At 45.7% G+C, this 27677-nt stretch overlaps 1 protein-coding gene across 6 annotated transcripts in view; it reads right to left on the bottom strand.

Moving 5' to 3' along the window:
- Positions 1 to 1825: 1825 nt before the first annotated feature.
- Positions 1826 to 27677, bottom strand: part of LOC8035613 — a 52792-nt gene continuing 26940 nt past the window's right edge. For 3 of the 6 annotated variants that reach the window (XM_029987116.4, XM_040498969.2, XM_040498970.2), the window contains 18 exons: positions 25602 to 25803; positions 24113 to 24282; positions 22835 to 23068; positions 21898 to 22020; positions 20589 to 20713; positions 20406 to 20509; positions 17954 to 18014; positions 15986 to 16205; positions 14758 to 14907; positions 12361 to 12504; positions 10719 to 10766; positions 9736 to 9822; positions 7317 to 7409; positions 7152 to 7225; positions 4423 to 4606; positions 3540 to 3617; positions 3194 to 3290; positions 1826 to 1995 (listed from right to left, as the gene is read on the bottom strand). In XM_029987116.4, the coding sequence (XP_029842976.3) occupies positions 1988 to 1995; positions 3194 to 3290; positions 3540 to 3617; positions 4423 to 4606; positions 7152 to 7225; positions 7317 to 7409; positions 9736 to 9822; positions 10719 to 10766; positions 12361 to 12504; positions 14758 to 14907; positions 15986 to 16205; positions 17954 to 18014; positions 20406 to 20509; positions 20589 to 20713; positions 21898 to 22020; positions 22835 to 23068; positions 24113 to 24282; positions 25602 to 25803 (2202 nt within the window). In that variant the 3' untranslated portion in view covers positions 1826 to 1987. The remainder of the gene's footprint in view (positions 1996 to 3193; positions 3291 to 3539; positions 3618 to 4422; positions 4607 to 7151; positions 7226 to 7316; positions 7410 to 9735; positions 9823 to 10718; positions 10767 to 12360; positions 12505 to 14757; positions 14908 to 15985; positions 16206 to 17953; positions 18015 to 20405; positions 20510 to 20588; positions 20714 to 21897; positions 22021 to 22834; positions 23069 to 24112; positions 24283 to 25601; positions 25804 to 27677) is intronic. The other 3 variants (XM_040498974.2, XM_040498971.2, XM_040498973.2) reach the window with 3 other exon arrangements.

Here is a 27677-nt window from a genome sequence, read left to right on the forward strand (position 1 = left end):
CGCTGTATAAAAAAAAAAAAAAAAGAAAAAAAAAAGAAAAGAAATTGAGCTTTATTTTTGCATTTTGTGGGGGGCCTTACTACTCCACCAAATATAAGCTAATTGCCATAGATAATTTTATGCTTCTACAGCCTTTTGAAGATGCACTAGCGTGGTTCTGATGATTGCTTCTTCACAAAAACATGCAGGGGGAAAGTTCTTTATGAAACGATTTGAACAATGAAAAGTCCAATATCTCCAAGAAATGCATAAATAAAATATTGCCCACTTTTTCCTTCTTATAATCACTTATGAAGTGCATATTTCGCCCATATTCTCAAAAATACATAGTCTAAGTGGGATGTTTGTCGTGTTAGAAAAACTCAGTGTAAGTTTAAAATAAATTTAAATAAGATATGCTCGCTTTATGCTTAGACAGTTTTAGGTCAAAGCCTGGAAACTTTTTCGGACTCATGTATATAATCTGTCGGCCTCGAACTGGACTCAAGCATCTATTAAAAAAAAAAAAAAAAATGTCGGGCTTTGGCCGGGCTTGCGCTTCTGCCTAAAAATGCTGCCGGGTCCGGGCAGTCTCTCTTCCGGGCCGGGCCGTGCCTAGAAATTCCGGCCCGTGCAGTGCTCTAACCGCGACGTCGGAGTACGGCCCAGTACCACGGTCTGTCCCCCCCCCTCCCCGAATCCGACCCTCGACGGCGACGTCCCCATGATACGGTGTAGACATGGCTGCGCTGGGACTCGATGATCCCTTCCCGATCCCTAAACACCCAAGCAGACTGTGAGTGCAATAAGCTATTTTTGCCGAGAGCTACGCACTGCTGTGCCAGGTTCATCCAGAGACAGGATTCGAGAATCGGAAGAGAATACCCACAAACTTGGAAGGTACGTGACCTGAATTTTAGATTCCTGTGAAGTGCCCCATTGCACATAAAACACCAATGCTACTCCTTAAAAAAAAAAAAAAACTATATCCTTGTCCTTAATCACGAATAGATTATTTCGGTCACCAACCGACAGTCTCGAGGCCAGCCTTCAGCGCGTGAGCTCTGGAGACGGGTCAAAAAGACAATGAAAACGCAGATGTCAAGTGGCGCAGATGTTAAGTGTTGGTATGCCACTGAACCAAACTCAATATCATGTATAATATCAGAAACTGCAAAAACCACCCACAACTATTATGAAAGCATATATTGGTGCTTTAAAAGTGCCACTGCGCATAAGGAACCAGGGTTGAGTCAAAGCTCGCCGCCCTTTCGATTGACTGCTGCACTGGAACTATCTTGACTACCGTACTTAGTCGTATTCATTCAAAACCCGTGTTTTTTCTCCTTTTCGGCACAGTTTATATATATATATATATATATATATATATATATATATATATTAATGGTCAATTTTGTCAAGATCAAAGAAGGTAGTCCCGCAATAGTACCGAGCCAATCGCGCGAACCCATGCGCTTCCCCATACGGCCGCTGCTCCTAGCACTCCGGTGCACAGCGGGGAAGCTAAACGCGCGCGCGCTGGTATGAGGCTATGAAGGTAAGGTCGAAGGTTGACGCGAGCGACGCCACGTGGCAGACGCAACGATCAAGTTACATCATCCGGAGTAGAAGACCCTGGTTGTGTCTTATTACAGTCACTACCATCCCACGCAGGAAGTCGCAGTAAGAACCAAAACGGCGGCGTTCACGGTAGAATCGGGAAATGGAATCTGGATACTGTGAGGAACGTACTGAGCGGGTGTAGCACGATTGCATGGGCGCCCCAACCGGTGGGGCAACGCTTGCCCCCCCAGCTCTGAGTGGGGGGCCAAGTCATGTGTACAGATTTAACGATACATTGTTTATTAACCACTAGCAAGAGAAACATAAATACAGTAAAACCAAACAAGTAGTTAAACAAAGTATGAGAAGTAGAACGAAACAAAGAACAGCAACTCAAGAATGTAGGATACTTGGGCCACGGGCACGTGAGAATCTCTTGCAGCATTCATTCACCTGAAAATATATAAAAAAAAGTTTTAACCCTGATGTCACTCTGACAAGAGTATATACTAGGCATACTAGATTTTGTTCAAAACAAAACCCACAAGGTGCATACACACACACAAAAAAAAAAAAATTATATACAACTCAAAATCTCTTTTTTTTTCTCTTTAACCACTTAACCATTTTTTAGTTTTTGGAAATTTCTGAACCTCAACTGCTTAACTGTTGTCTTCAAAATTATTTTGTTGCCTCCAAAGTCAAGTTTCTAGCCACAAACAAATTGGAAGAATTTTTTAAACAAATTCAGTGCTGACATCTGTCGGCAGAAACTCAAACTAAGCCATGAGCGAATCTGGTTCGTCCAAACCGATTGAGTGTATGAACTGGAGAAAGCAAACAAGCTATACTCGCCCTGAACTGTTCGTGGACTGTTCCACCTTGACGATCTAGGCTCGTTCAAAACGGTTAAGGGGTTAAAAATCCCTCGGGCCAAGAACTGGCCACTCTGAGGTTTTCCTCTGTCACGTGCAATGGCAAAGCAGAACTACATACGTTAGGAGCAATAAACTATTTGAGGGAGATCATTAACAAATATAACAGAACCTGCAAAATGCTACTCCTACGACCACTGAAATAAGCTCTGGACGCTGAACCACAAGGAGTAAAACTACCAAAGCGATTTATGGAGACTTCAACATTGCCTTCCTGTGCCAATCCTATATAGTTGCAGTTTCTAACACCATAGTGCTTTATGCCAGAAAGTTGCAGCATTTATCAAACATACACTCCCGATTCCGAACATGTCTACAAAATATCTAGCCAAAATATTTGTTTTGCTAGGTTTCGAAGTGGACGTGCTCACACCCCTACCACCGGCAACTGCTCTACCGGCAATACCGGGCAGGAGCAGCGCGCGACTTAACATGCGATCCTCCAAGATGTGCAATGAACAATGTTGTACATTGCTCATGGCGAAGGTCCCTTCTAACGGAAGTAGCCTAAGATCCAGCCTGGTACTATGAGAAACCAGGTTACTTGCTCCATTGATTTGGAGGAATCATAGAGACCTGCTCACACACAATGCAGCACTGATGCAATGCTGAAGCAGTGCTGGCTTTGGATTATCTAAGTTACGATGCATGTGGAAACCGATCTTTACATTACAGTACACATTAAAAAAATTGGTGGCAGCACAAAGCTTTCCTACAGGGTGGTGGCTGGGGAACGCCGTCATGCTGGCGGACTGGATTGTCTTCCCCATCGACCCTCTGCTGCGGATCTTCAGTGGGCACATCTGGAGTGTCCTGCGTTTCAAAAGAAAGACAAAGAAGTCGAACACAGGTCGTCCGCTACTTTCAAAAAGGGAGAGCGAAAAGCGAGGGATCAAGTTATTTCAGTGACCGACGTAGTCCTTTCGTGCACATTCAGACCGTCAGGTTCAGACTGTTTGAAATCACCTAGTGTCATCGTCATCAAACAGGCAGAAATCACCCATCATCATCATCATCATCATCAGGCACATTCTGATTCCATCAAACAAGGGATCGACTCACAGACGCAGCCTGCCTAGCGGCCATTCCGTCGTCTGCCACGAGCACTTCAGCCGGACCTCCGTCTCCTCCGCCGACGGCCTGGGTTTTGGAGTGGAGTGAATGCGACGAAGAGGTTAGATGAATCGGAAGCAGCTTGATCCACCTGGTAGTGTAATTCAACGACAAAACCCTAACGAGCAAAATACATAATCCTCTTCGAGCGACCACGGCACATGGGCCCAGGTCGGACAATGACAATCCTCTACGATGCTCCTCTCTGCTGGATCACACATTTGCATTTGATAAGTGACTGAGTGCGGTGCGATTTCTCCTAGACCTGGAACACATCAGACGTGTGTATAACGCGAGTGAAGGTTTTGCAGTATTATCGAGATCAAACCTACACACTACTATCTACGAGAAATAGTTGCTCACAACACTGCCAGAATTATTTCGAGACCACGGTGAAAGAATCGTGCGTACAAAATAATAAAGATACACATGCAGGTCAGAAGGGATCCTACCGCAGTCTGTCGCAGTCAAGTGCAACTGTATGAGACAGCCTTCACTTTACTATAGACGCTTTGCAGCAGCTGTGCATGGACGCCGCCATAACTGACCTTCAGTTTTTGTTTCCTCTTATTTCGTTTATTTCACTTCATCTTTACCATAGCAGACCAGGTTATTGTCACATTAGATTCAACTGTGTCCTTTTCCAAAGCATCGGCCTTTGTAGAGGATCGTCAACTACCGTTTCAGTTGCTCGGGATCTCGGTAAGACAAGAGAAGGTCAGCAATGGCGGCTGTAATTTGGCGCGTGTGTAAAGCGTCTATAGAGAGGTTCAATCCAGCATCCAATCCAAAATTTCAAGAAATCCTTATTGGCGACCAGAAGAAAGCTCACCCCGACTGCAGCTGGGGCGGCTGCGTCCTCGGGCTGCTGGTCGGCTGCGTCCTGTTCGGCCGCTGGCGACTGGTCGGCTTCGGCTAGGTCTTGAGTCCCTTCGGCTTCTGGCTCCGTCTCGAGCTCGCGATCCTCGTCGTCTTCGGCTTCTTCACCCTGGTACTCACCGCCGGCTACGATGCCCCTGTATTAGCAAAGAATGAAGAAAAGAAAGAAAAAGATAATTCTTTAATGAAGGTATGCGTAGAGCATGTCGTCTGCTTCTTGCACAGGAGTCGCGGTGACGGCAGAATGACGCCGAGCTCCGATTGGCTTTGATTGAAAGGATAGTGGATAGACTTCTATGCTAGATGCCTTGAGGTCTACTCACTATCTTTTTCGATTGACCAATAAGAGCTCAACGTTCTGACATCATCGCAACCCTTGTGCAAGAAGCAGACAAAGTTGCGCTCCGCGTAGACATTCTTTTATCTATTTAGGTAAAGCAGGGGGATCGGTGGCCGAGTGGTCTAGTGCACACCAGCTCGGAGCACGTGGAGCGAAAGCTCGCGCTGCAGAACCCAGGGATCCTGGGTTCGAGCCCTACCCCTGCCCGTTTCGATCTGGATGAGCATCGTACCGGCGTGCGGTCGTGTATCACTACTGCGTGATGCACGTTAAAGACCCCAGGCTAGCGGTTGTACCGCACTGGCTAAATTTCTCATCTACAGCTGGGAGACTCGTCGCCCCTGTGAGGCAGACCAAGTTCTAGGCTGTATAAACACACACACAACCCAATTTTTAGGTAAAGCAGAGCCTGGACACCTGTTCACATTTACACCACAGCACTACTTAAGCACTATTGGTTGGCGTTAATATAGCGCTCACTTAGCTGATTCCGCCCAACTTAGCACTATTATACCTCAGCATCAGTGCTAAGCTATGTTGAAGTAAGAGCTGCATCAGGGCTGTTTTTAGTGTTGGTTTAGAGCTGTGATGTATGTGTGAACCGACCTTTAAAGGGCAACTCTGCTAAATTTTTCCAGTTCAGGAAACAATGCAGTTGACTTTAGTATTAACCAGAGTGGAGAATAAAAATCAAGATGAGTTAAATCCCAATTTAAATCGTGACTTAAATTGGACCAGTTTTACTGTGATAATCTAAATCAAAATTTTACTGCAAGAATAATCCCACCAATAGTTTTTATTTACCATTTATCCATTATTTGATGCTTTATATGTGCATTTGTGTTGTACAAAAATCAAAGAATCATCAAGCAAGAAAGATTTATATCAAGCTAAATAAACACGAGCAAAGAGCCCTTCTCTTCTGAGCAAATCGGATCATAGAGCTTTATTTCTACCTTTCACTTTGTTCGTCAGTTACACAATGTCCTATTGCAAGCAAATCAAAACGAAAAAAAAAAAAAAAAAAAAAGTCAGCAAAAGTATGCTTTATTGCAAGCAAATCAGACCATGTTTTAAGATACACATGACTAGTGATAAGGAGTCACTATTTTCTGGCTACAGTCATTTAAACCAAATAAATCTGATTTAATTGACTTAAAAAAAAGACAGGATATTTTTTTAACCCTCGTATCATTTAGGGAAAATATTAGGAGTCATGAAATGATTTTTAAACTCTTTCCTTCTCAGCTTTCCTCCTCAACTCGCAAACCGCACATTGCACCAAACAGTTCAAGAAGACGGAAAGGAGACTCGTTTGTGTACCTGGACACTGCCATTCTCCCCCTAAAAGATTGGCCCGTCACTCAAAACTCGGATTAAAATTGCTTTTTTCCCCACTTCATTCCCCGGAGCTGACAGTACTATGGAAGCTACGTGCTCGTTGGGCCAGTCACACTTTTGCCACATGGTCACGCTCCTTCGCGCATACTCGCGCGCAGAGAATGATGTCAGGTGATGAAAGGGAGGCGGTTGATTGGTTCGGCAAGCGCGGAGCTTCGACCGCACTGTCAGCTTACGGGTGAAGGGAATGAGTGAGGTCCGTTGTCGTGCGACGTGCATTTGGGCCGGGTGACGCACTTTGGGTACAGCGGATATATCGCAGTGAAAAGGCAGAGAGTTTTCGAAGGGAACAAAGTACGAAATAGTCCGCTGTGTTTTCAAATTTTCGTAACAAAAATTGGGCTTTTGACTTTCTACCTTCCTTCTTTTAGCCCACTAAACGATATGCTAGTAGTAAAATTCAAATTGAAATTCATTTATCCCAGCCCGAAATTCGTTTCATGGGCCCTTTAAGTCAAATACTACTATGTATAATTCCTTAGAAAAGAACGGCCTGTTCGTATAGATGTGCCAGTTTGCATAGAAAATTACTGTCCGTAGCAGATTGGTGGTCACAAGGTCGACAACGTCCATTGCAGGAGTTTTCATTTCTGGTCATCGCTAAATCAAGATTGCACAAAAAATATTTGTTTATTCAACACAAATAATGTTGGGCCGTTCCTTAAACTGTCTCAAGGCGAAATCGCCCATTATCCCGAAAATTTTTTCATTGAGCAGAGTTGCTCTTGAAGTAAGAAAAATGTAGAACCATTGGAACTTTAATGGAACACACTCTAAGCCCTCTTTTGAGAACATCCACACTGTATCTAAAATGCCTCTTTGCCACCCACATACCTCGACGGTTAAAGAAGCAATTTCTCCCTGGCAGTCAAAATAAAAGGAAAATCAAAGACGCAAGTCCTCATTGACCAGAAACGCAGACAAAAAAGACATGAACTCACTGTTGCAGCAGAGCCAATTCAAAGCCGTACATCGCCTGGAACTCTGGGTTTGCAGCTCGAACCGCTCCCACGGGCTGAAAGTGCACACGCGTCAAAACACCCGGTCCGAAACAACTCGTAACCTGACGAGGCGATTTCCTTGCTCCTTTCCAGGTGCGGACGTACCTCTTGAAGGAGTGGGAGCCCCGCATTGTCCAAAACAGGGACTTGGACGTCGGCACCGGCGGCTTTGTTGGCGGACGGCAGCAAGTCCAGCGGCTGGTCATCGAAGGGGCCGACAAAAGAAGCAGGTGAGAACCTCGCTGACTAAGCGACACAAACATCTGACATTACCCAAACTTTCAGTGGGAGGTCTTGAATACAAAGCAAACTCTTAATAATTCAAACCTGGATATTTCATACTTCTGGTTAAATCAAACAAATTTCAAAATGTTGGCTGTCCCGCTATGTTTTTAATGTACCATATTTTTCAGTGTACAAGTCGGTTTTTTTCAAATATTTTTCTTGGTGCTTCTTATAGAACAATGCAACTTATATGTGTTTTTTTTTAATTCATAATGCGACACAATATTTTTTATGAGCCGTGCGTCATCTTTTGGGGATCACCATAACTACGTAGCCATAGGTGGTGTTGCCCCTCCCAGGAGGCACAGTTGTCACCACTCTTCTACACTTTTCTTAACAGACTCAGGAAGCGAAAAATTTTACGGTTTCCCTGAAGCGGCTCAATGTGGATAGGCAAGACAGTGAGAATAAAACTTTTACAGCATGTAATCGACGTTGCCTAATTCGGTCACGGTTCTGTATTCTTTTGCTTCAGTCCAGTAATGCTGAAAGGTAAGAGGGCTGGTATACACGCACTGCAGAAAATTTTATTGCGTAGTTCTTAATTTCCGTTTGATGAGCAGTTTTTATCTGCCATGCTCCAGCCATGTTGCTAGATGTAAAAGGAAGGATTGCAGTCAGCCAATCTTTTAGCAGTACCCAAGGAAGTGTGTCAAGATTTATCTATCTGCCTGCACATCAATGCTCGCGTCGTTTCTGGGACTTGGCCTAGGCTAGGCGTAATAGTGCAAAGCTTGGTCCACGAGTGTCCGGCACGTTACAACTTTCGTTTGCTCGGCATGTGTACGCTCAAATAAAGCAGACTACCTTCTCGTTCCGCGCGTTTTACGTCCTTTTGTTGTGAATCACTCTATTTCCCCCGCCAGACAGTGCCGTGCTATGGGCATCTCTCACGAGTCAAAACGTCGAAGTTGCGTGTCAAAGAGTACTTGCAATCTAGCCGATTGTGCGCACCTCCGATTTTGCGATACCAATGCGTGTAAAATGATAAAACTCATCGCGTGAACCGTGCAAAGAGGTGCGACTTATACACAGGTACGGCTTGTATACCAACTTTTCTGCAAAAACGGCTCAATATACGAAAGTTCGACTCATACAAGGGTGAGAACTATAGTACGGAAAATACGGTATTTGTAAGTCTCTTAATTTGCACGGCATTTTCCTGCAATTTCTACTTTTTGCTTTCGTGGCCCCGTTGAGTGTGCTTCTTCTTGAGCACCGGTGCGCCGCAGAGAGGCAACACCCGCGGAGCTTGCATTTGCGGGTGCTGCTTGTTTGCAGTGCAGCGGTGCTCTGTGAGAAGCGCACTCGACGAGGCTCAAGCGGAGCACACGCAAGTTATGAAAATGGGCAGCACGCGGAAAATTATCTAGCAACTTGCACAAACGCTGCGACGTGGTGGCATGTCATAGGTTCACATCACAGCGTCCACGCAAGTTGCTATGAAAATCACCGCGCGGTGCCCGTTTTCGTTGCTCACGTGTCCTCCACTTAATAGTCCATGCTAGGCAACTTTTTGGGTCGATGAACAAACTTAATTTTGTTTTGAGTTGTCATGCGCTGTCTGAACAATCCACGATAAGAAAAATTTTTGAGGGATAAACAAACTTATGTCATACATTTCACAAATTATTGGCGTGTGGCATACCTGCTCATGATCAGTGGGCCTATGTAGAGGAAATCATCAAATATTTGTTTTGTATGTGTAGCCATTCATACTGCAAGTCATAATTTTATCTCTCATCATATATATAGGTGAATTTATGATACTTCAAACTTTTGATAATTCAAACGAACTGTGTGGCTCCCTGAAGTTTGACTTAATGAGTCTACTGTACGTTTGTAATTTCTCGTTCGATTTATATCAAGTTCCCACGCCTACTGTAATTCTCGGTCCCAAGCGCACAGGATACGTGAACACCACGCGCTAAACCAGACATGGGGCACTAGCAGATGACAATCACCTTCGAGCGTAACCCTAGACTGCAGCGTCGCCAAGATGCCAAGAACGCGCCTCCAACCGGCTTGATTACCGCGTGCTAGAAAAACAGTCCCTCGATTCCCGCCCACAGACGTCGCCATCGTCAGCCTCAATCTTGGTGGTGTCGCAGTGAGCCACCGCAGCGGGCCGCCTTTTCTCTAAGGGCGCACCGGGGAGATGTGCAACTAAAAAGGTATCTATAAAGGTTGGCTACAACCAATTTCGTGGTCTCTTAGTTAATTTGGAGGACTGCATTACCTGGACGTAGACTGTGGTGTCCCGTTCGGGCCAGGTTTGTTCGAGCGTGGGTTCGAGGTCGAGGGGCCGGGCAGCTGCACCTTGTTCCTGCGTTGAGGCACCGGCGTCGTGTTTCACTTTTGAAGGTTTATTTGGGGATAGTCGCTGGTCCCGTGTGTGGGGGGAAGGTTGTTGCAAAAGTGGAGTTTAAGCAAGAGCAACGAGGTAGGATAAAGAAATATGATGGTACGACAAAACTAAACTCTCGGCAGCACTAGCTAAAATCAAGAGGTATCAGAAGTGGGAAACCTACGAGACGGCTATCAATAAACGGGGTCAGGCATTCTGGAAGTTTAAAATTTTGTCTAAATAAAAAATACAAATAAAAATACACACAAAAAAAGATTAATATTTTTTTGGGGGGATGGAAGGCTTTTGGGTATGAAAAATTGAAAATTGATTACTGCAGCCCCAAAAGTGCTGCATTCGCTTCCATGGCAAATGTAACAAATGCAAGGAGAGGAAGTATGCAGGTTTTCTTTCAATGATGTAACAAAGGTTTCTTTTGATCTACCGTAAAATACCAAATACCCTCCACTCCACAATAGGCGCCCACACCTCAATTTTGTAACATTTGGAAAATAATACACAAAAGACACATCTTTAAATACTGTTGACCTAAGAAGCACCCATCCCCCAGTTGTACATGATAATTGACAAATTTTGAGCAGGCGGTTGCTTGGGATTTCACGGTAGTCAACAACATTCTAACAAATCCTAAAAAAAAAAAAAAAAAAAAAACTGCATTTTTGTTTTGCATATTTTCACAGCAAGTAATCTAGCTTGATGATCCAGTGACTATCTCTGAATGAAGTACAATGAGGAAGAACTAACATCAATTCACAGCTTGCAATGCACTGTCAATAGCTAGCAAACTACTGGCACTAAAACAGTTTTGCATCAGAAATAGGCGGGCCCAACAAAATGTGAACGGCATTCTTTACCTCGTCTGTCGCACAGTCCCGTTCTGGAACCAAATGTTCAGCTGGAACCTGCAAGGATTAAAGAATATTTGTGAACAATTGCAGACCTTGACACTTTGTTGAATGTGAATAGCCTCCTCCCACATCTGAGTGACTAGAAAAATTCCCTAGTCACATTGATAACTCCCTAATCACCTAGGTCAGGGAATTGCTTAGTTTAGAATTTCCTAAACCGGCATTCTGGGGAATTTGAACGCTTCATAAATAAATACAAAAAAAAAAATCCTCCAAAGTAAAAAAAAAAAAAAGAAGCCGCATCTCCATGTGGTGAATGATGTTGATTGGGGCGAAGCTCTGGTGGTGCTGATGATACTGATTTTATTGTTCATAGGTAGTGCTGAGTTCCGGGTTGCGTTTCAACTTCATTATTACTGCTTTATGGTCGGTGAAATGCAGAGCCAGTGGTTCTTCTAGCGGATCAGTTGGATCCGCTAGAAGCTGTGGGAACGCATCGCCACCACTTAAGTCAACGGTCCATGTCAGAAAGAGAATGTGTGGTATGGATCATGGTTATATACGCAGTTGAGCATTTGACCGCAGCGCCCTCTTGTCTATAAACGTTGAGCCAATGCATGCAAAGTTTAACGCAATTATATACGCATTTGACCGCAGCGCCCTCTCCTGTATAGACGTTGAGCAGCTACATGCAACGTTGGAGTGTAGCGTAGTGGTTAAGACGTCTGCCACGTAAGCAAGCGGTCCTGAGTTTGAACCCCCGTGTGGGCGTACGTTTTTTTTTTTTAAAAAGTGGGCCGATCCCTGAGGCTGTGCAATCGATGCGAGCACGGACGCCGGATGGATAAGGCTAGACCCTAAGGAGCTTCGCCCCTAAAAGGAGACAATCAAAACTCTTGTTTTTTTTCCACCAGCAATTTTGTAATGACAGGTACCAATGCTACCCAAATATACATATCAATAATCTGAGGGTCCATGCTGTTCCAACTAGAAAACCCTCAGAAACATTTGAACTGTATTTTAAAAAGCAAATAAAAAATGAGAGGCGCTATCAAGCGGCTCTGGTGCAGCGTCAGACTTGGCTACTGTGCAACGGAGGCGCATAGCTGGGCACGCAGTGGCGCCAGTGCGTCTGCTGCGGCTATGACGTCACTCCTCTGGAATGCGCAGACCGGCGAGGCAGGCGTGGCGGCGGCGGAGCGCACGGTGGCGGCTTCGCGTGGCTCTCATAATGAGCCATGCTCATTATGCGAGCCGTGCAAATTAGGCGGACTGCGCGGCGCCGTGCTCATTATGCGAAGCTTTGCCACCGCCGCCGCGCGAAACTGCTCAACCTTGGCCAGTGTAGCTAACGATACAAAATTTATTGATTGATAGAAAACTTTGGGGAATAAAGAATGACAAACTCGCATATCAAAAACAATCTTGCACAAAATCCGACACGCAAAAACTCTCACAACGAAGCCCTCCCCGACGAATCTTGGGTGCCAAATATTGGTGCGAGAAAAGTCTTACGCGGGAAACCACTTGCGAATCAAAAATCGCGCCACCAAAGGCTCAAACACAACAAACACGCGCAAGGGAAGCTCATGCCTTCGAGAGTTGCGAGTTGCATGCATCCAAAGTCGTGCGTGAGAAATAGTCGTACGTTTCTCTCTGCCGAAGCGCCGGACGAACCAGAAAGCGACGATTGTCCGGCTGGGGCGTACAGGGGCTTGGTCCTCTTTCGCGCCGTCACAGACGTGGAACCACGAGACGAGTTCTTGTCGAACGTCGAGTCCGAGAGGGTCTCCTGAGCAAGGCCGGAGTGAGCATTTGTGTTTGAGTGTGATCGAGTGCACTTTAAACACTTACAATGAAAGAACCCGCTGGCGATATACATGGCGTACCCTTGGAACACTTCCAATCAGTGCATGACTAGACCGAAGGTTCTGCAGTATTTAAGAGATCAAGTCCACGCACTATCCATGAGAAAGGGTCTTTAACACTGTCAGAATTATTTTTCGGGCCTGCGGTAAAAGAATGATGCATAAAATATACACGGTGTATTCTCTTTCACTTTCACGGCTTTTCACGGTCACATACTCTAAATAAAGTTGGCACATTCCATCATTTCTAATTTCTGTTTTTTGAAAAGCGAGTCACTACAAACAAGGTTGGCGGCAAGTTCTGGATGAAGATCTGCACAGCCAGTGTGTTGATTGTTTGAATGTCTGCCTATTCAAGTCTATATAAAGTAAGTCTTGCCATACAAAACTCTGACTGGTAGTACACTTTGTGAGGATGCTGCGAAAGAACAACAACAAACTTTGAAAAGGCATAGAAAGGGTGAACAGACGCCGACCGATTTTTCGGACTTTCGGACACGTTCGAATGATAAAGCAGACCAAAAATTGGCAGATAAAAAAAAAAAAACACCTGCCCTTATTACGTCTAAGCGGGCTTAAAAAAGCCGTCAATAGTGCCTTGCTTCAGGTTACGCCTCCGCTTGCGTTCGGCCAATTTCTATTAGCTCGAGAATCACTGCCTTCTTTTCTAGCGTCATGGTAGAGTACTTTACGGGTTTTTTAGCGACACTTTGCGGCGGCGGAAGAACAGATAGAACCATGACGTCCAAGCCAGCGTCGTCCGAAAACACGATTCACCGAGACGCGACGAGAAGCAAAAGTCAAAGACTGCAGAGCGTCGAATGAACAAAGAAAAACGATAACAATAATGATGATAATGACGCGCAGCTAAAGAGAAAAAAAAAAAGCCACAGCAAAGCATCACCTAGCGGTAGGACTTAGCAGTACTCAAATAGCACTGCCAAACGAAGCCAATCCACCTGCAGCTAACATAGAATGTAAGGTAATGTTTCCCGCCGATCGCTCGCGACGACTTGGTCCGAAAAATCAAACTTTCGGACTTCAAGCTATCTGAAACATCAATTGTGAATATGCAAAATTTCTATTGGGTAGGTTACAATTCCTCCTTTAGGGCCGAAATATCAAACAAATCCAAATTATCGGCACCCAAAACATTGGGTGCCGATAATTTGCATTATTGATTTAGAGCGACTATAGTTATTTCCCCAAGTCACTTTCCTTGCCACAAAAAGGGAACCGTTAGCATAAAGAAAATTTTGTTGCCAACAGCTAGACAATAGAATGTGGCAAGGAGCTATATACAGTTGGTTAGAGGTTAAACTTTTGAACTACTCATGTGATTGGAATGAAATTTTCAGGGGAGATTTAACTTCAGATGTAGGTGTACTGTGCAAACTTTCAGCTCTCTAGGACAACTTTACATAAGATGTGTCACTCTTCGTAAAGAAATCTGATATGCAAATGAAGCTATTAAGCATAATTTTAACTGCTTGAATATAAAGTGGAGGATGTGGGACTTTGGTCTATCTAGTTTTTATAACTCTAATTTAAACATCTCAAGAAGAGTGATTACCTCAAAATATGAGATGCATATCTGTCCTATGTAAATTTTTGCAAACATAGTTTTTTCTCAAGGAGAACTTTAACTTAAAACAAAATAAAATAGATAGCCCGATCCTCCAGTAAATTTCAGTTCAGGAACATCTTGATTGTGGTATCAGAATAATTTTACCTTTGAACAGAAGATTCCTTCGTATGAAATTTGCAGCAAAAAGTGGAATTGAGAAAAATGCATTCAAACATTGAACTCCCTTACTTTGTAACTGCCTCACAATGTGTTGAAAATATTTTATATCAACATAACTATTTGGCACATGGCTACGAAATTTAGTGTAAGGGTGTATAATTCGTTTCTAAAACCGAAAACCTCAAAATTGAAAAATGAATTTTTCCAAAACATTCTGACAATTAGGCCCATGTCCCCTCTTAAGAACAGCATGACAGGACCCTTCCACAAAGCTCTCTCCTCTCCACGATTTGTAATGAACCAATTTCCTCCTCTTCAACATTCCCTCTGCTAAAGTTGAAAGAGTGCAGCGTTTTGCGGGAGGAGCGTGTCACGCTATTCGAAACCTGAAACAGACTTATGGGCCGGCAGATAGGTAGAGCAGAAAAACCTCGGTTCTGGGTCGGCTGTCGAACGCAAACTCGACGCTTGCCACAAGGTCTGGCGAGGACTCAGAGGCCACCCTCTGGAAGACGGGACGGCGCTCCCCGCTTGCGGGTCGGTTCTCCTTCGGGATGTTGCTCTTGGTCGACGAGGGAATCTTCGCGGCAGGAAAAGGACGAAACAACGCCCAGTCAGGAAACCCAGCCGACACACGCCACGTCGGGTTCCAAGCCCAGTAAGCCTTATGTAGATGCCCAGTAAGCTTTATAAAGAAAGACAAGAGTCCTCTCGGTACATGCAATTAACGAGAAAACAGGAGTTATTTCCCAAAACACAGAGCTGGCTTGCTCAAAGCGATGAGCCTAAAAATCAAGGAGGTTATAATGGGCAGGAGGTGGCGTCCCTATCCCCAATGCATGGAGCGAAGTGTAACGAAAGTAGGCGTGGCCACGAGCCGCAACGAGCATTTCTTGACCAATGGGAAGCCTAGTGAGTGGGCGCCGCCATTAATTTCGGTGCAAACAACCACGTTGCGATGACATTTCGGTGGCAACGTGATTGTGTGCACCGAAAGTAATGGCGGCACCCGCTGTTATTTGAAACAGCGCTTAACGGGAGACTTTTAAACTGGTATGGTCGGAATTGGATGAGATTATTATAAACGAACGCTTGGTTGCCCAGCAGAAAGTAAGCGAGTAGAATTGAGACGCTCTAGACGACGCACCGTGAAGGACTTGGCGGTGCGCAACGCATTTTTTAGTAAACAGCAGCAGCAGATCGCACGAGCGTGCATGCAAGCCAGGAGCGCACAGAACAACGGGCTCGCGCTTCCAGTTCTGAAATAGCTCGCACATAATGTGGAACTAAGTATAAACACTCACGCTGCAAAGCATTTGCATCGTGGACGCCCACGGCGGACGCCAACCGCATCGAAAGCTGGCCTCGTGAAGCACACGCCGGAGCAGATTAGAAAGCAGACGAACCGCCGGTGCGCTACCCCACGGCCTCGTAACGGGTGCGCAAGGCAGTCTGGGATTAAACGCCTCTTCCGGCTTCACTCGGGCTGACGTCATGCCGAGTCCTGTCTGTTTAAACGTCCTTGCTAAAAATGGACACGGGATCAAGGAGCAGCTTCGTGGTGGTCAGCTTTTCTGACAGTATTTCCATCGTCCCCAGTAACAAAGCAGGTAAGCCTGCCTTGTTGGTTTAATGGCTCGAAGCAGAACATGGCCTACCTTCCGGCGTGCTCCTCCGCAGGCCTGTGGCACTCCTGAAGGCTGCTGCAGTGTCCCAGTCGCTCCACAGTTGAGGAACTGCAGCTGCCTCAGCACAGCTGCCAGGCTGGCAGTGTCTTCCCGGCCTTCGAGCAGACGAGACACCTCGGCGCGGATGGAGCTCTTTAGCGCCTCGCTCGCCGGCTGCTGGGGAGGCGAATGGGCCGGCTGCCGGCACCTGCTGGGAAGCGAACGTGCTCAACGTTGGCCACCCCGAGACAGTGCTGAATTCCCTAGGCCAGGAAATTCCCAAGGCACCCGGAGAATCCCCTGTAAATTTCCTAGCCACCCGGAGAGAATTTTCCAACCTTTTGTTGCGGAGTGTTGCCCCCAGGCAACAAACCACATAATCATTTTTGTTATTCAATACTTTCGGTTTTATCACTTTTTTTTTATCTAGTACCTAAGGAATTACCTAAGGCAGAGAATTCTCTGAAACCTGAAGAATTCCCAGAACATCTGGAGAATTCGCTGGGCAAAAAAAGATTCCCTCGACACCTAAAAAAAAGTGCTAGGCCAGTAAATTTCCTAGATACTAAAGAAATTCCCCAGTTACCCGAAAATTCCCTACGCCACGGGTTCAGGGGATTCTCAAACTCTTGTCGTCCCCATAAAATTACTTCATTCCAATTCAAGAGTTCTTCGCAGGATTAAGAAAGGTGCCAGGTGTACCTTCCAGTATTCAATCTCAACATTTTCCAAACAGAACATTTGAGATGCTTAGAAACTGCATTGAGGAACTTGCATAACAGAGAGAAAAAAGAGGGGGCCTGGCTCGTAGACAGACGCATCAATGCAAAGAAATGTCAAAAAATAAAAAGGGGGAAGAAACGACAGTCTTAAGCTCAGCTTGAGACTGCAGCTTGTCAATACTGAAACCAAAACCATGTTATTTCTACTTCCTTTCTTTAAAGGGCAACTCCGCTCAATTCCGAAAAATTTAGGCGTACATGTGATTCCATTTCACAAAGCACTACTAAACAGCTCTACGTCCTCGGATTCGCGAAATGTGGAATATTATTTGTGTAATGTTAATTTAAACATCAGCTGATACCGAAACCGAAACTTTGGTTGCGTCAGGAAACATTGGTCTCGTGCCGTCAGAGTCATGGCCACGTCACGAGGCGAGGGCGAGGGACAGGACACGCGACGCGGGCAGGTCGCTTCGCATGGCGTGGACGGTGATGGCCCGGGGGAGAGGGGGAGAAGACGAAAGAGGAGAGGGGGAGCGGAGAAACAGACCGATAAGCACGCAGGGCAGCGCAAACTAGCGCATCCGCGTTACGGTGATCACGTGAACGCCCGGTCAGCCAACACCGGGAGGAGAAACTCATGACGTCATCGTTCAATTTCGCTCTGAGAAGTAAAAACAAACAAAACGTGAGAATGACGTAGTCATGCCTCTGACGTAGTGGCTCAACGTTGGCCGCTCCAACTCCGTTGCATTGACTTTGCTGACAATTGCACCTCACGTCGCACGCTGGAGTTGGCAGATTTCCGCGACTTGGCTGATTTGAAAGTTTGCTGGCCAGTTTATTAAATATATAGACGGAATTAGATTGTAATATTTGACATGGGGTCTTCCTATATGATACTGAAGAGGGCTACATAGTTTTCTGACTATCAAAAATGAAGCGAAGTTGCCCTTTAAGATTCCTCGTGTGGGAGAAAACAAAAAGGGTTATGCATGAAAAAGATATTTCGAAGTAGGTAAGCAGTGATGTTCTAGAAGACAATCACTTCAGAATATTTCGTTTGCAAACAATTCTTCTGTTTTTATTAGCTTTTCAACAGCAAGCCTTCACCTCCTCATTTGAATTGTGCCTCTCCTAAATAAGACTTATCACTCTCCTCCATAATTCATGAGGGAAACATCTCCTGGTGCAACCACTGTGATTATCCAATGCCCGAATACAAGTGCAAGGATACCTGGGAGGAGATGGGCTGTAGGGAAATGCAACCGCCGTGGGGATAGTGCCATCTTGAAACCCTATTCAGAAAAAAGACAAGGTGTAGGACAAGATCACTCTTCAAGCATGCAAGACAAATGAGCCACAGCACTTAAAGGGACCATGAAATGATTTTAAAATCGAATTTCATCCACCGCACGTCGTAAAAGGTGTGAAAAGAAACACAAAAACACAAAACTAGGGAGCCAAAAAAAATTATTTGCTATAGAACTTTTAAAAGAAAACTGGACTCTTTTGCGCCTTCCTTCCTTCGCCTGTTCACTATGATGCATCCGCGGAAATGGAGCACGTCAGCCAAATCCAGGTCGCCTATTGGGTAAGAGCCTACCTCACCAGCACCGCGATCGTAAACAATAAATAGCCGGCGAATGTTTCCTAAAAGTTTTGTTAAATAATATTCAGATCCACATTTTGTAGCATAATTAGAGATGTGTGGCGAAAATTGCCAAATTTGATAATGCTGAGAGCCAAGCGCCATCTATCGTGTGGTAAACGAAGCAACCACTGCGCGTGCGCAGTAGGGCAGGGCCGAGTTCAGAACGGTGATTTCCTTTGGTTTCCTTCCTCTCAGAACTCTGACTGACTGAACGTTTATTTTTCTACGTCTTCATCTCGCGCGTGCCGACTTCAAGCAGCAAGAAAAAAATGTACTTAAAACAGACCACGACGAACAAGAACGCTGGATCCACAAACACCCGAGAAGAGCGACAACAGCCGCGAATCCCGCTCCTACGAAGCTCTCAGGATATATAGGCCTAGCAGGCACTCCGACTCGGCGCAGCGTTGCTTCGTCGCAAGACCGTCTGTCTGCCTACGACCGGCTGGCGTGCTGAATGGAATATGCCCGCGCTACCCTTGTGGACCCTTCCCGTATTATAGTTTGATCGCTGACCTCAATTTTAGGTTAAGAGGTGAGGTCAATCTCTTCCCCTTGTTTTCCGAGGCAGGGTTGACGAACACTCGTCGAAAAGGGACCCTCGTCAATTCTCTCTTCTTGTTTTGTGTGATATAGAGCTGAAATAAACGCTGTATGGATTACCTTCGTAACACGGTATGTACACTTTGTTATTGGTATGCCATTTTTATTCTGACAGACTGCACGTCACTGTCGAGCTGTAACAGTTCGTGGGAGGTATACGCGCAATACCGGTCTAACCTTTCTTTGCCGAGTGTCGCGTCAGTATCGAGTTGCAATCGTAAAAGATCGGTCCCGAAGCGCTTACCAACAGCGCGAATACAGCACTTCCATCAAACGCGCGCGTCCACTCCGAGTGTGAACAGGTATTTACGTGGCTCTTGCTGACACTCGTAGTTCAAACGTATCTTTTTTAACGTCGGCTCGTTCCTGCATCTCCGAGACCGCGAAAAACGCCGCGGCAATTTGTTTCCATCTACGTCGCTTTGCAAACGACTGACACTGGCCGCCTTTTACCAACAATGACAGTTTGGTTAACTTCTGGAGTCTTCACCGGAAGACTCGCTGCACTTCCCAACAGGCATAACGGCGTATGGGACTAGTCCCATGCTGTCGCTGTAGCGCAACGTATCTCATTGAATTTCGCTCAGCTGCGATGCGGCGATGAGAGGCGCCGATTAAAACCTACCGGCACACCCCAACTCGTCGCCGCTAACGCTCCCATCTCCAACTGCCGAGAGAACTTCCGGTTCCGGAAGCAGCGTACGTCACGGCTTGTTTTGCGGTCAAGAAAAAGTCGATATTTCATTAATTTTTTGTGTAGAAGTTAATAAACCGAGACGAAAACGGATGCCTGTTCGGCATTCAGTGAACATTGATGGTTTAATGTAAAAGTTATCTGGAAAAAGTAAAAAAGTCATTTCATGGTCCCTTTAATGCAAACCAAACATTTGGTTTATCATGGGCTCCATTCGAATGCCAAATGCAAGAAAGCTACAGGCTTCAGTTGAGCTAGTTGGTACGTATTGGTGACGTGTCAGTTCGAACTGTTTTGTCTCGTTCCATCCTTCCCACAGCCGTTTCTGCAAGTTCAAGCTGACCCACCACCAGTAAGAAAGCCGTAGCATTCGACAGCCATAAAGACAATTTTAACACTGCTCCAGAAGTGTCAGTGCTACAAGCACAAATACATGAAACCTGCACACAGTGCCAAGCATTATTGTGCAAGTGCTCTCCCAATGCCCTTTCAAGCAAAGCACAAGACTTGGGTTCTTAAACGGCAACCAAACTGCTTTACGGATTTCACTAGGGCACGTTTACGCGCAGCCAAGAGGGTAGGCACCGGACACGACATGAGAAAAAAAAACCACACACGGGTGTAGAAACTACATGATCCAACTAAAGCAGGCCCAATAAGAACCCAAATGCAATTTAAATGGCTACGGCACAACTCTCGAACCTGCCCATTCGAGCAAGAACCAACAACAAAACGCACCTGTCGGTTGCTGCTGCTTGCCGATGTTGAGCCGACTGCCGGCCGCCCTGGCCGACGAGTCTTGCAGCGACACGTTGGCCACGGGTCGCATGTGACGTCCGCGACTGCGCAGCGGGAGGACGAGAACAAAATTAGACGTAGGGGTCGGGCTAGGATCGATGCTCGCCCTTTCGCCGGTCTTACTCTTGTGGAGGCACTATCGCGGTGAGTTCGCCGACGGGCCGCGGCACGGAGCTTGGCTTGGGTCTTGAGGTTCCCGACGCCGCCGTGGCGGGACTCCTACCGCCGGCCAAATGTGACTGCTGAACCTATAATAATGCCATAAACAAAAAAAAAAAAAAAAAAAAAAAAAGATCAGAGAAGACGAGCATTGGGCAGCAACATTTACAGCTGGCCTGCCACATCTAGCTCGATGTAATCTTGTACGTAACGAGTTCCAAGTAACTGATTACTTAAAATTAATTACATTTTATTGCAACTTTTGAACGCTTCAGTTACTTTTTTTTTTTTTGGTAATGTGCACTGTAATTAAATTACTATTTTACTGTAATCAATTTTATGTTTCCGAAAGAGCTAAAATTGTTAGTTTTTTTTTACCTGAAAAAGTGCTATGTCTGCCCGTGCGTCACTCGTTTAAATTTCTCCAATGTTGGACACTTCTTTTTACACCTAAACTAAAAGGGACAACAAGATTCCAGACGACGAAAAAAGATATGAAGATAATAGAGGGACACCAGAAAAAACAAAATGTAATGACTTCGAACACACGTATTCATTTGTGATTTCGTAATAAAAAGTTTAAAAAGTAATGCGAAAAGTAATAAATTACCTTCTGGTAATTATTCAATTACTTTTGAGATGCAACTATTGATTACTGTAAACAGTTACATTTTCCAACAAAGTAATTGTAATTGTAAATAGGTACTCTGTTTTAGTAATGGATACAAGACTGCCTGGACGTTCGTAGCCTACAAAACAAGCATCAGTTTTATCTCTACGCACAACAACACTTGCAAAAAATTTGAAAAAAAAAAAAAAAAAAAGAGTGGCATTCACTTTTTCGATTAGCAACCAGAACAAGCGGCCACGTGATCCAGTGCCGATTCTACCGCTGCCAATGTTCTGGTCAAACACTGGGGTTGGCAATGTATGGGGCAAGTGCCAGGTCCCAGACTTTGTTAGGGTTCGGCTATTCCCATCTTTGCGGCGACTGGACACGAGCCACTGCCCGAACGCTCGTCGAGGCATAGATCGTCACGAGCGCAAATCGAGTGCTCGCATGGACCTCTCGTTCGGTCCGCGGGCCGCATTTTAATTCCGTCGCATAGAGGCATCCCCGCGACTATCAACAAAGTACCGTAATCCCAGTGACCATGTCATCAAGTTTTGCTTAGAAAAAGCAAAAACTAATTTTGGCTCCAAAAACTACACACAAAAAAAAAGATCATTAGACAAAACCTCTATGGTTTTGTCTAATGATTGGCGCGCCGACCTGGAAGTTTGCCGGCAGCTCGTTGGTCTTGGGCGGAGTCGTGGCCGAGGTGGAGAGGAGATTCTGGCGGGAGTAACTGCGGAAGTTGTCCCAGAAGTTGTTGGCCCTGCTGCCCGGAACCACCTGGGATTGAGCCAGAGTCGGACGATCGACGTCGCATGACGGCAGACAGGACGCGAACGAACGCGACGTCGGACTTTCTTTTTTACTCGCACTCGTTTTTGTGTTCTAGGCATTTTCAGTCTCGTACCGACTGTACCTTTAGCAACAGTGCTGGACCACTTACTTCAACTGACATATTAACAGGTCGAAAAACGAAAAGCAGAACCAACACTTTTGACTATAAAGACTGCTCACACACTTGCGACGGCGTACAACCGTTTCCGCATATTTCCTATTCTTTTTGTGGATAATTTTTTCTTTTTTGGATCGAAAAATGTTTCGCAGCGTTACCAACAACCATTTTTCGTATACTGTATGCACTGTATTTGCATGACTACGACTCAAGATTTCTTTTTCTAAGCTACGTGCTTCAAAACACGAAGAGCACTGAATGGGATATCGCAGTTCATCTTGAAGCAAATATCAAAAAGTACCTAGCGTATCATTCGAAACTACTATCCGAAAATTCGGATATCCACACAACACTATTGCAACGCTTTTGCAATGTCCTAAAAAAAAAAAAATTATGAACACCCTAGAACAGTGCTTTCCAAACTGCTATTCTGCGACACATCCAAAGTATGAAACACTGCACAGAGGTATTTTATATCTTAGCAGCTAATTTATAGTACACATAATTAGCGCAAAGGACGAACACAGAAAGAAGGAGTGGATAGGACAGAGTGCTAATTTCGTGTACTATGTTTAACCAACTAGGCCATCAAATTATTTTGTTACAGCTACTTTAGTTTAGCGCATCTGGCGTCGCCCTCACCTGGTTGTTGAGGGTGGCTCCCAGGGGCGGGCCCCCTCTCGCTTCCGAGACGGCGTGGGACGTCGTCTGCTGTGGAACGGCCATCCCCTGGGCCAGGACCCCGACGGGACCCCCCGGGGAGGGCACCGCCCACGGGGCCCCCAGAAACAGGGGGCCCTGCAGGGGATGCTCAGGGAGCTGGAAGGCGGGGGGCATGGCAAGTGGGGGCGCCTCCTCGCCCCCGTTCAAACACACCTGCCGTTGGAGAACACGTCCTGAGTCGCTGGACAGATGACCCTCAAAACGCCGACGCTACCTACACCCTCTGTTTAACCCTTTTAAGGAATAGCACTTTGGTGAAAAGACTTGCCCTGTGGTTGGGTTTTAAGGAAAATTTCTATTACCAGCCAAATTCTACAAAAAAAAACTGACCAGTTCCAGTAAGAAGTTCCAGCAATAGATACAGTGTAAAGCCACATGTAAAGCATATAAACTAATAGGGCCCATCTGTTTAAATAACCCTGACGTCGGCGTGTCGCGCAACACCCTGGCGTCGCACAACATTGTGGAGGCACGCGGCATCGGAACACCACGTGACAGTGCGACGTGATGAGACACTGATGCCACCAGTGTTGGGAAGCACTTTAAGCACATTGTCCTTAAAGTACACATCAAGGAAGTTTAGAATACTTGTATTTTACCTGAAGTACATTCTCCGAGTAGATACTTGTACTTTACTTGAAGTATTTTTTTCAGGTACTTTTTGTTATCCACTCATTTCTCTGAGAAGTAATGGTGGCTATAAAACCGGTACAAATAAGTGCCTTATAAGTTGATTGTGTTAAATAGTTTGTCAGGAAGAGTAAAACAACTACCCTGTGACCACTTGCCTTCATCCAATATTCGCCGCCATTTCCGAAAATAACTGGTGCCCCCCCAATTACCCCTAGGGCAATGCATACCAGTTAAAAAGAAAAAAGGGATGAAAGGGCATCATGGGCATCATGAAAGATTGTGCTTTTTATACTTATAGTACTTTACTTAAAATACATTGTGCCCGGTGTACTTACTATTTTACTTGAAGTACATAACCTCTTATTTACTTTCTACTTTACTTCAACTACTTCCGAGATGCACTTTACCCAACACTGGATATCATGTGACACTGCGACATTGCACAACGTTACAAGGTTGTGCGACTGCGACGTTACACGCAACTCGACTACGGCATCCTGCGCCAACCACCCGCGGGAGCACATTTCAAACTGCCCGTCCCTCCAGACGATCGGCTTTCCGCACCTGCTGAATGGCGTGCTGGAGCTGGTTGATCTCCAGCTGCTGGATGCTGAGCAGGTGGTAGCAGTGGACAATGCTGAGCAGAAGCTGCTGCTGCTGCTGGATGGCATACTGCTGGACGGCGTCGAAACCCGGGAGCCGAGGCTGGGCGGAGCCTGGAGGGGCGCGGGCATCTGCTCCGGTGAAACATGCATTTCACGCTCGTCACGTATGGTTGCCGATAGATTAAGAAACGCAGGGCGTGGCCCATTATGTTCCCGCTTTTTGCTTCCCGATTCATTCTCTGGCTTTCTTATGAGGTAACGCGTGGAGTGATAATCAGATACTCGAAAAGCCGCCGCAGCCCGCGTCTCTCAACGAACCGGTCCGAAAAATTCCCCTGCAATTTGCCTCGTGCATGGAGCAGTCGTGGTAGAACTGCTACGCAGCAAACCCTTTGGTTGCAAAGACGTCGAAGCGGTACGGAAGAACCTCTCTATACTAGTACAAAAAGTTGGTCAATCTAAAAAGTTTGTCTATATCGGTGTCTCGAAAAACATCAGTACCTAAAGATGCACGTGTCAGTAGTCCAAGCACACTTCAAATTCGCTTCACTATTACCCATATAATGCCATATGCTTTTACTAATATAAAGCTTTTGAGTAACCAAACTTTATGATGGAGTGCATAAAATTCAAATCAATGCATAAATACAAAATGAACAAACTGATTTTAAGGTACAATGTTCAAGATATCACTTGCTATATCTGAACACAACAATTATGAATTCATTTCTGGGAAGAAATATTCTAAACTGTGAAAAAGCCCCCTTCAAAACTGTTTCACCTGCAAGTTCACCGACAACCATATAGGAAGCCAAACGAAGCAAAATATAATAATGCTGTAAAATCCACTGTTCACATTTCGCAAACTTGGGAATTCTGCAAGCACCCAACCCCTCCAAATCGCCGGTATCAGCCAAAAATATTTCCTCTGTTGAGGCGGCTACGAGACCGCCAGTGGCGATGACGGGGATATCACGCGGAAATAAATGTGCTTTCTTCGATCCCGTTCACCCTGCCTTGGAAGCTCTTTATTGGTCGCCATCATGATTTTTACTGATTTGACAGTTTTTAGTGAAAGTGGGGTGGGTACTTCCCCGGCATTTTACAGCAGTAATATATTATCCGGTGATACGGTAGGTAGTATGTATGACCCGCAGTTCATTTAACAAACGTTTTGTCGGCGCATTTCATACGCATTTTTATCTGTAAGTATGGACCTCAAATGCGCAAATTTGCTGCAGGGATTATATTTCTTGTTTGATTCGTTTGCAAGAATATTCAAACTGGCCTCCGCATTGCCGCAGTCAAAATACGCATATGCAGGCGTATCAATGCCATTTTCCCACATCAAACATACAGCTATATACGTGTAACTTAAAGTCTGGAAATATGGCAATAATAAAAAAAAAAAAACGAGGCTTGAAAGACGAAGCTTGTCGAACAGGTACCTGGGGAGACGGCTCCGGCCGAGGTTGCCAACAGCGCCCCCGTGAACGCCTGCTGCTGGTGCTCCTGCAAGGCGGAGTTGCAGAGTGCCCCCGTCTGCTCCAGCTGCTGGTGCAACTGGTGCACTGCCTGCTGGTGCCACCCGGGGAACACCGGCACTCCCGGCACTCTTTCGCCGGCACCGTCCTGCTCGTCCGTGGCAACCTGCACGGCCGGTAAAGAATATGCTCATCTGAATAATGTATTTATTTACTTCAAATACCCTCGGGGGCACGAGGGCATTGCAGAGGCGAGTAAGCTATAAGGGTAGCTCACAAAGTAATGCCCCACATTTATTAACCCTTTCATGGTCACTGACGTACCTGTACGTCAGCATGGGAGCGTCCCACATGGTTGTTGATGTACATGTACGTCCAAAACTGCTCATTAAAAAATTCCCGCCTCTGCTTGAACGGGCGCGTTCGCGGGGACGTGCTGCCATCTGGTAGGTTTGTAGGGAACTACCCCCATGTAACTCCGGTGGTGTTAGTTCTGGCGCAGCTTTTTGAAATTGCGAAACTGGACACTCTGTGCACATTATACTTTCGAGAACGACATTCACGCTTCCGCAGAGAAAACTATATTTAAAATAGTTTGTACCAAATATTACAGCACCTCTCTCCCTTACACACAGTAATCCCTCATTATTGACGCTTTACAGCAGCTGCGCATGGGCGCCGCCATAACCGCCCTTCAGTTTTTGTTTTCGCTTACATTTTTCACTATGCTCCATCATTACCACAGGAGTACAGGTTACTGTCATTTTAGATACGGCGGTGTCTTTTTCCCCGGCATTTGCCTTTGTGGAGGCTCGCCAAAGCCCGCTTCAGTGGTTTGATATCTCGGTAAGACAACAGAAGGTCGGCAATGGCGTCTGTAATCTGGCGCGTGTGTAAAGCGTCTATAATGAAGTCAATGGGATAGCAAAAAAAGAAATTTGATATAAGCGGTAATTCAATAAAAACAATACAAAAAGGAAAAAAAAAAAACAAAAAAAAACAGCGCCAGCAGTTTTTTATGTGGACAGGAACACCGGGGAACACTCTCAATGTATATCTAATAAAACAAACCTTGATTAGGAACAACAAGTGGCAGTTTCACCAAGTAAAAAAATAATTAAGTTGAGTTTGCCGATAATTTCCATCCGGGCATCACTTCTCCTCGAACTGCTCCGTTCATCGCAAGAACACTGTCACTGCCGCTGCACTCCCCTTTGTTTCGAAGCAGCCGTAAGATGTTTCGTGTCTCCGCAGTCGTCGGCGTTTCCCAAAGTCCTTTTCGACGTTGCCTCATGTTTACCCTGGTTGCACGCAAGGTCTAGGGTCGCAGCACCCGTGGCAGAAGCAACAACGGGAACGTCCGCAGACGTGTTTTTACACACTCCTGTAGAGACCGTTGCAGCTTTGGGAATTGTGCGCTGGCTCGGCAGGCATGCTCGCGGAGAATATCCGACATGTGCAAAGCAGTTGGCAATCTTTCATCTTCAGGTCGCGGGTGCGCTTTCTCCTGCATAACAAAACTTCTCGAACAAATAAAACGGTGGACAGTGTCGAACAGCCGATGCTAAAATGTTGAATTCTTTGGCGATTTCGCACTTGGGCCGGCCACTTTTCTCAACCTCGCAGATCTAAGCGACTTTCAGCAAGCACTCCCACTCCCATATGACGCACATGTGCACGTAGCATGTGCACATGTGCGTCATATGGGATAATCCGGCACAAAATGCAGGCATTTAGGTCGGGACTGCGTTAAACTTCGATAAAAGCAATAATTTTAAAAAAGCGACGTCGTTATAACGAGAGATTTCTGTATAATCTCTGCTCAGTTTTACGGCTTTACCTTGGTGTGAAACGACGAGACGCGCGCCTTCTCTGCGCCAGGTCGTCTTCTGCTCACATCGCCGTGCTCTCACTCCACAAATAACGCTGTTGTTTTCAAACCTTGTTCGGCGATGTGCGCCCGTGGCTCAAAGAGACGAAAAAACGATGGTGCCAAATCATGACTGTAGAGGGGATCGAGCAATACGGTTCAACAAAAGT

This window comes from Ixodes scapularis, unplaced genomic scaffold, assembly GCF_016920785.2.
Source record: "Ixodes scapularis isolate PalLabHiFi unplaced genomic scaffold, ASM1692078v2 PGA_scaffold13__105_contigs__length_92229423, whole genome shotgun sequence".
NCBI classification, from domain to species: Eukaryota; Metazoa; Arthropoda; class Arachnida; order Ixodida; family Ixodidae; genus Ixodes; species Ixodes scapularis.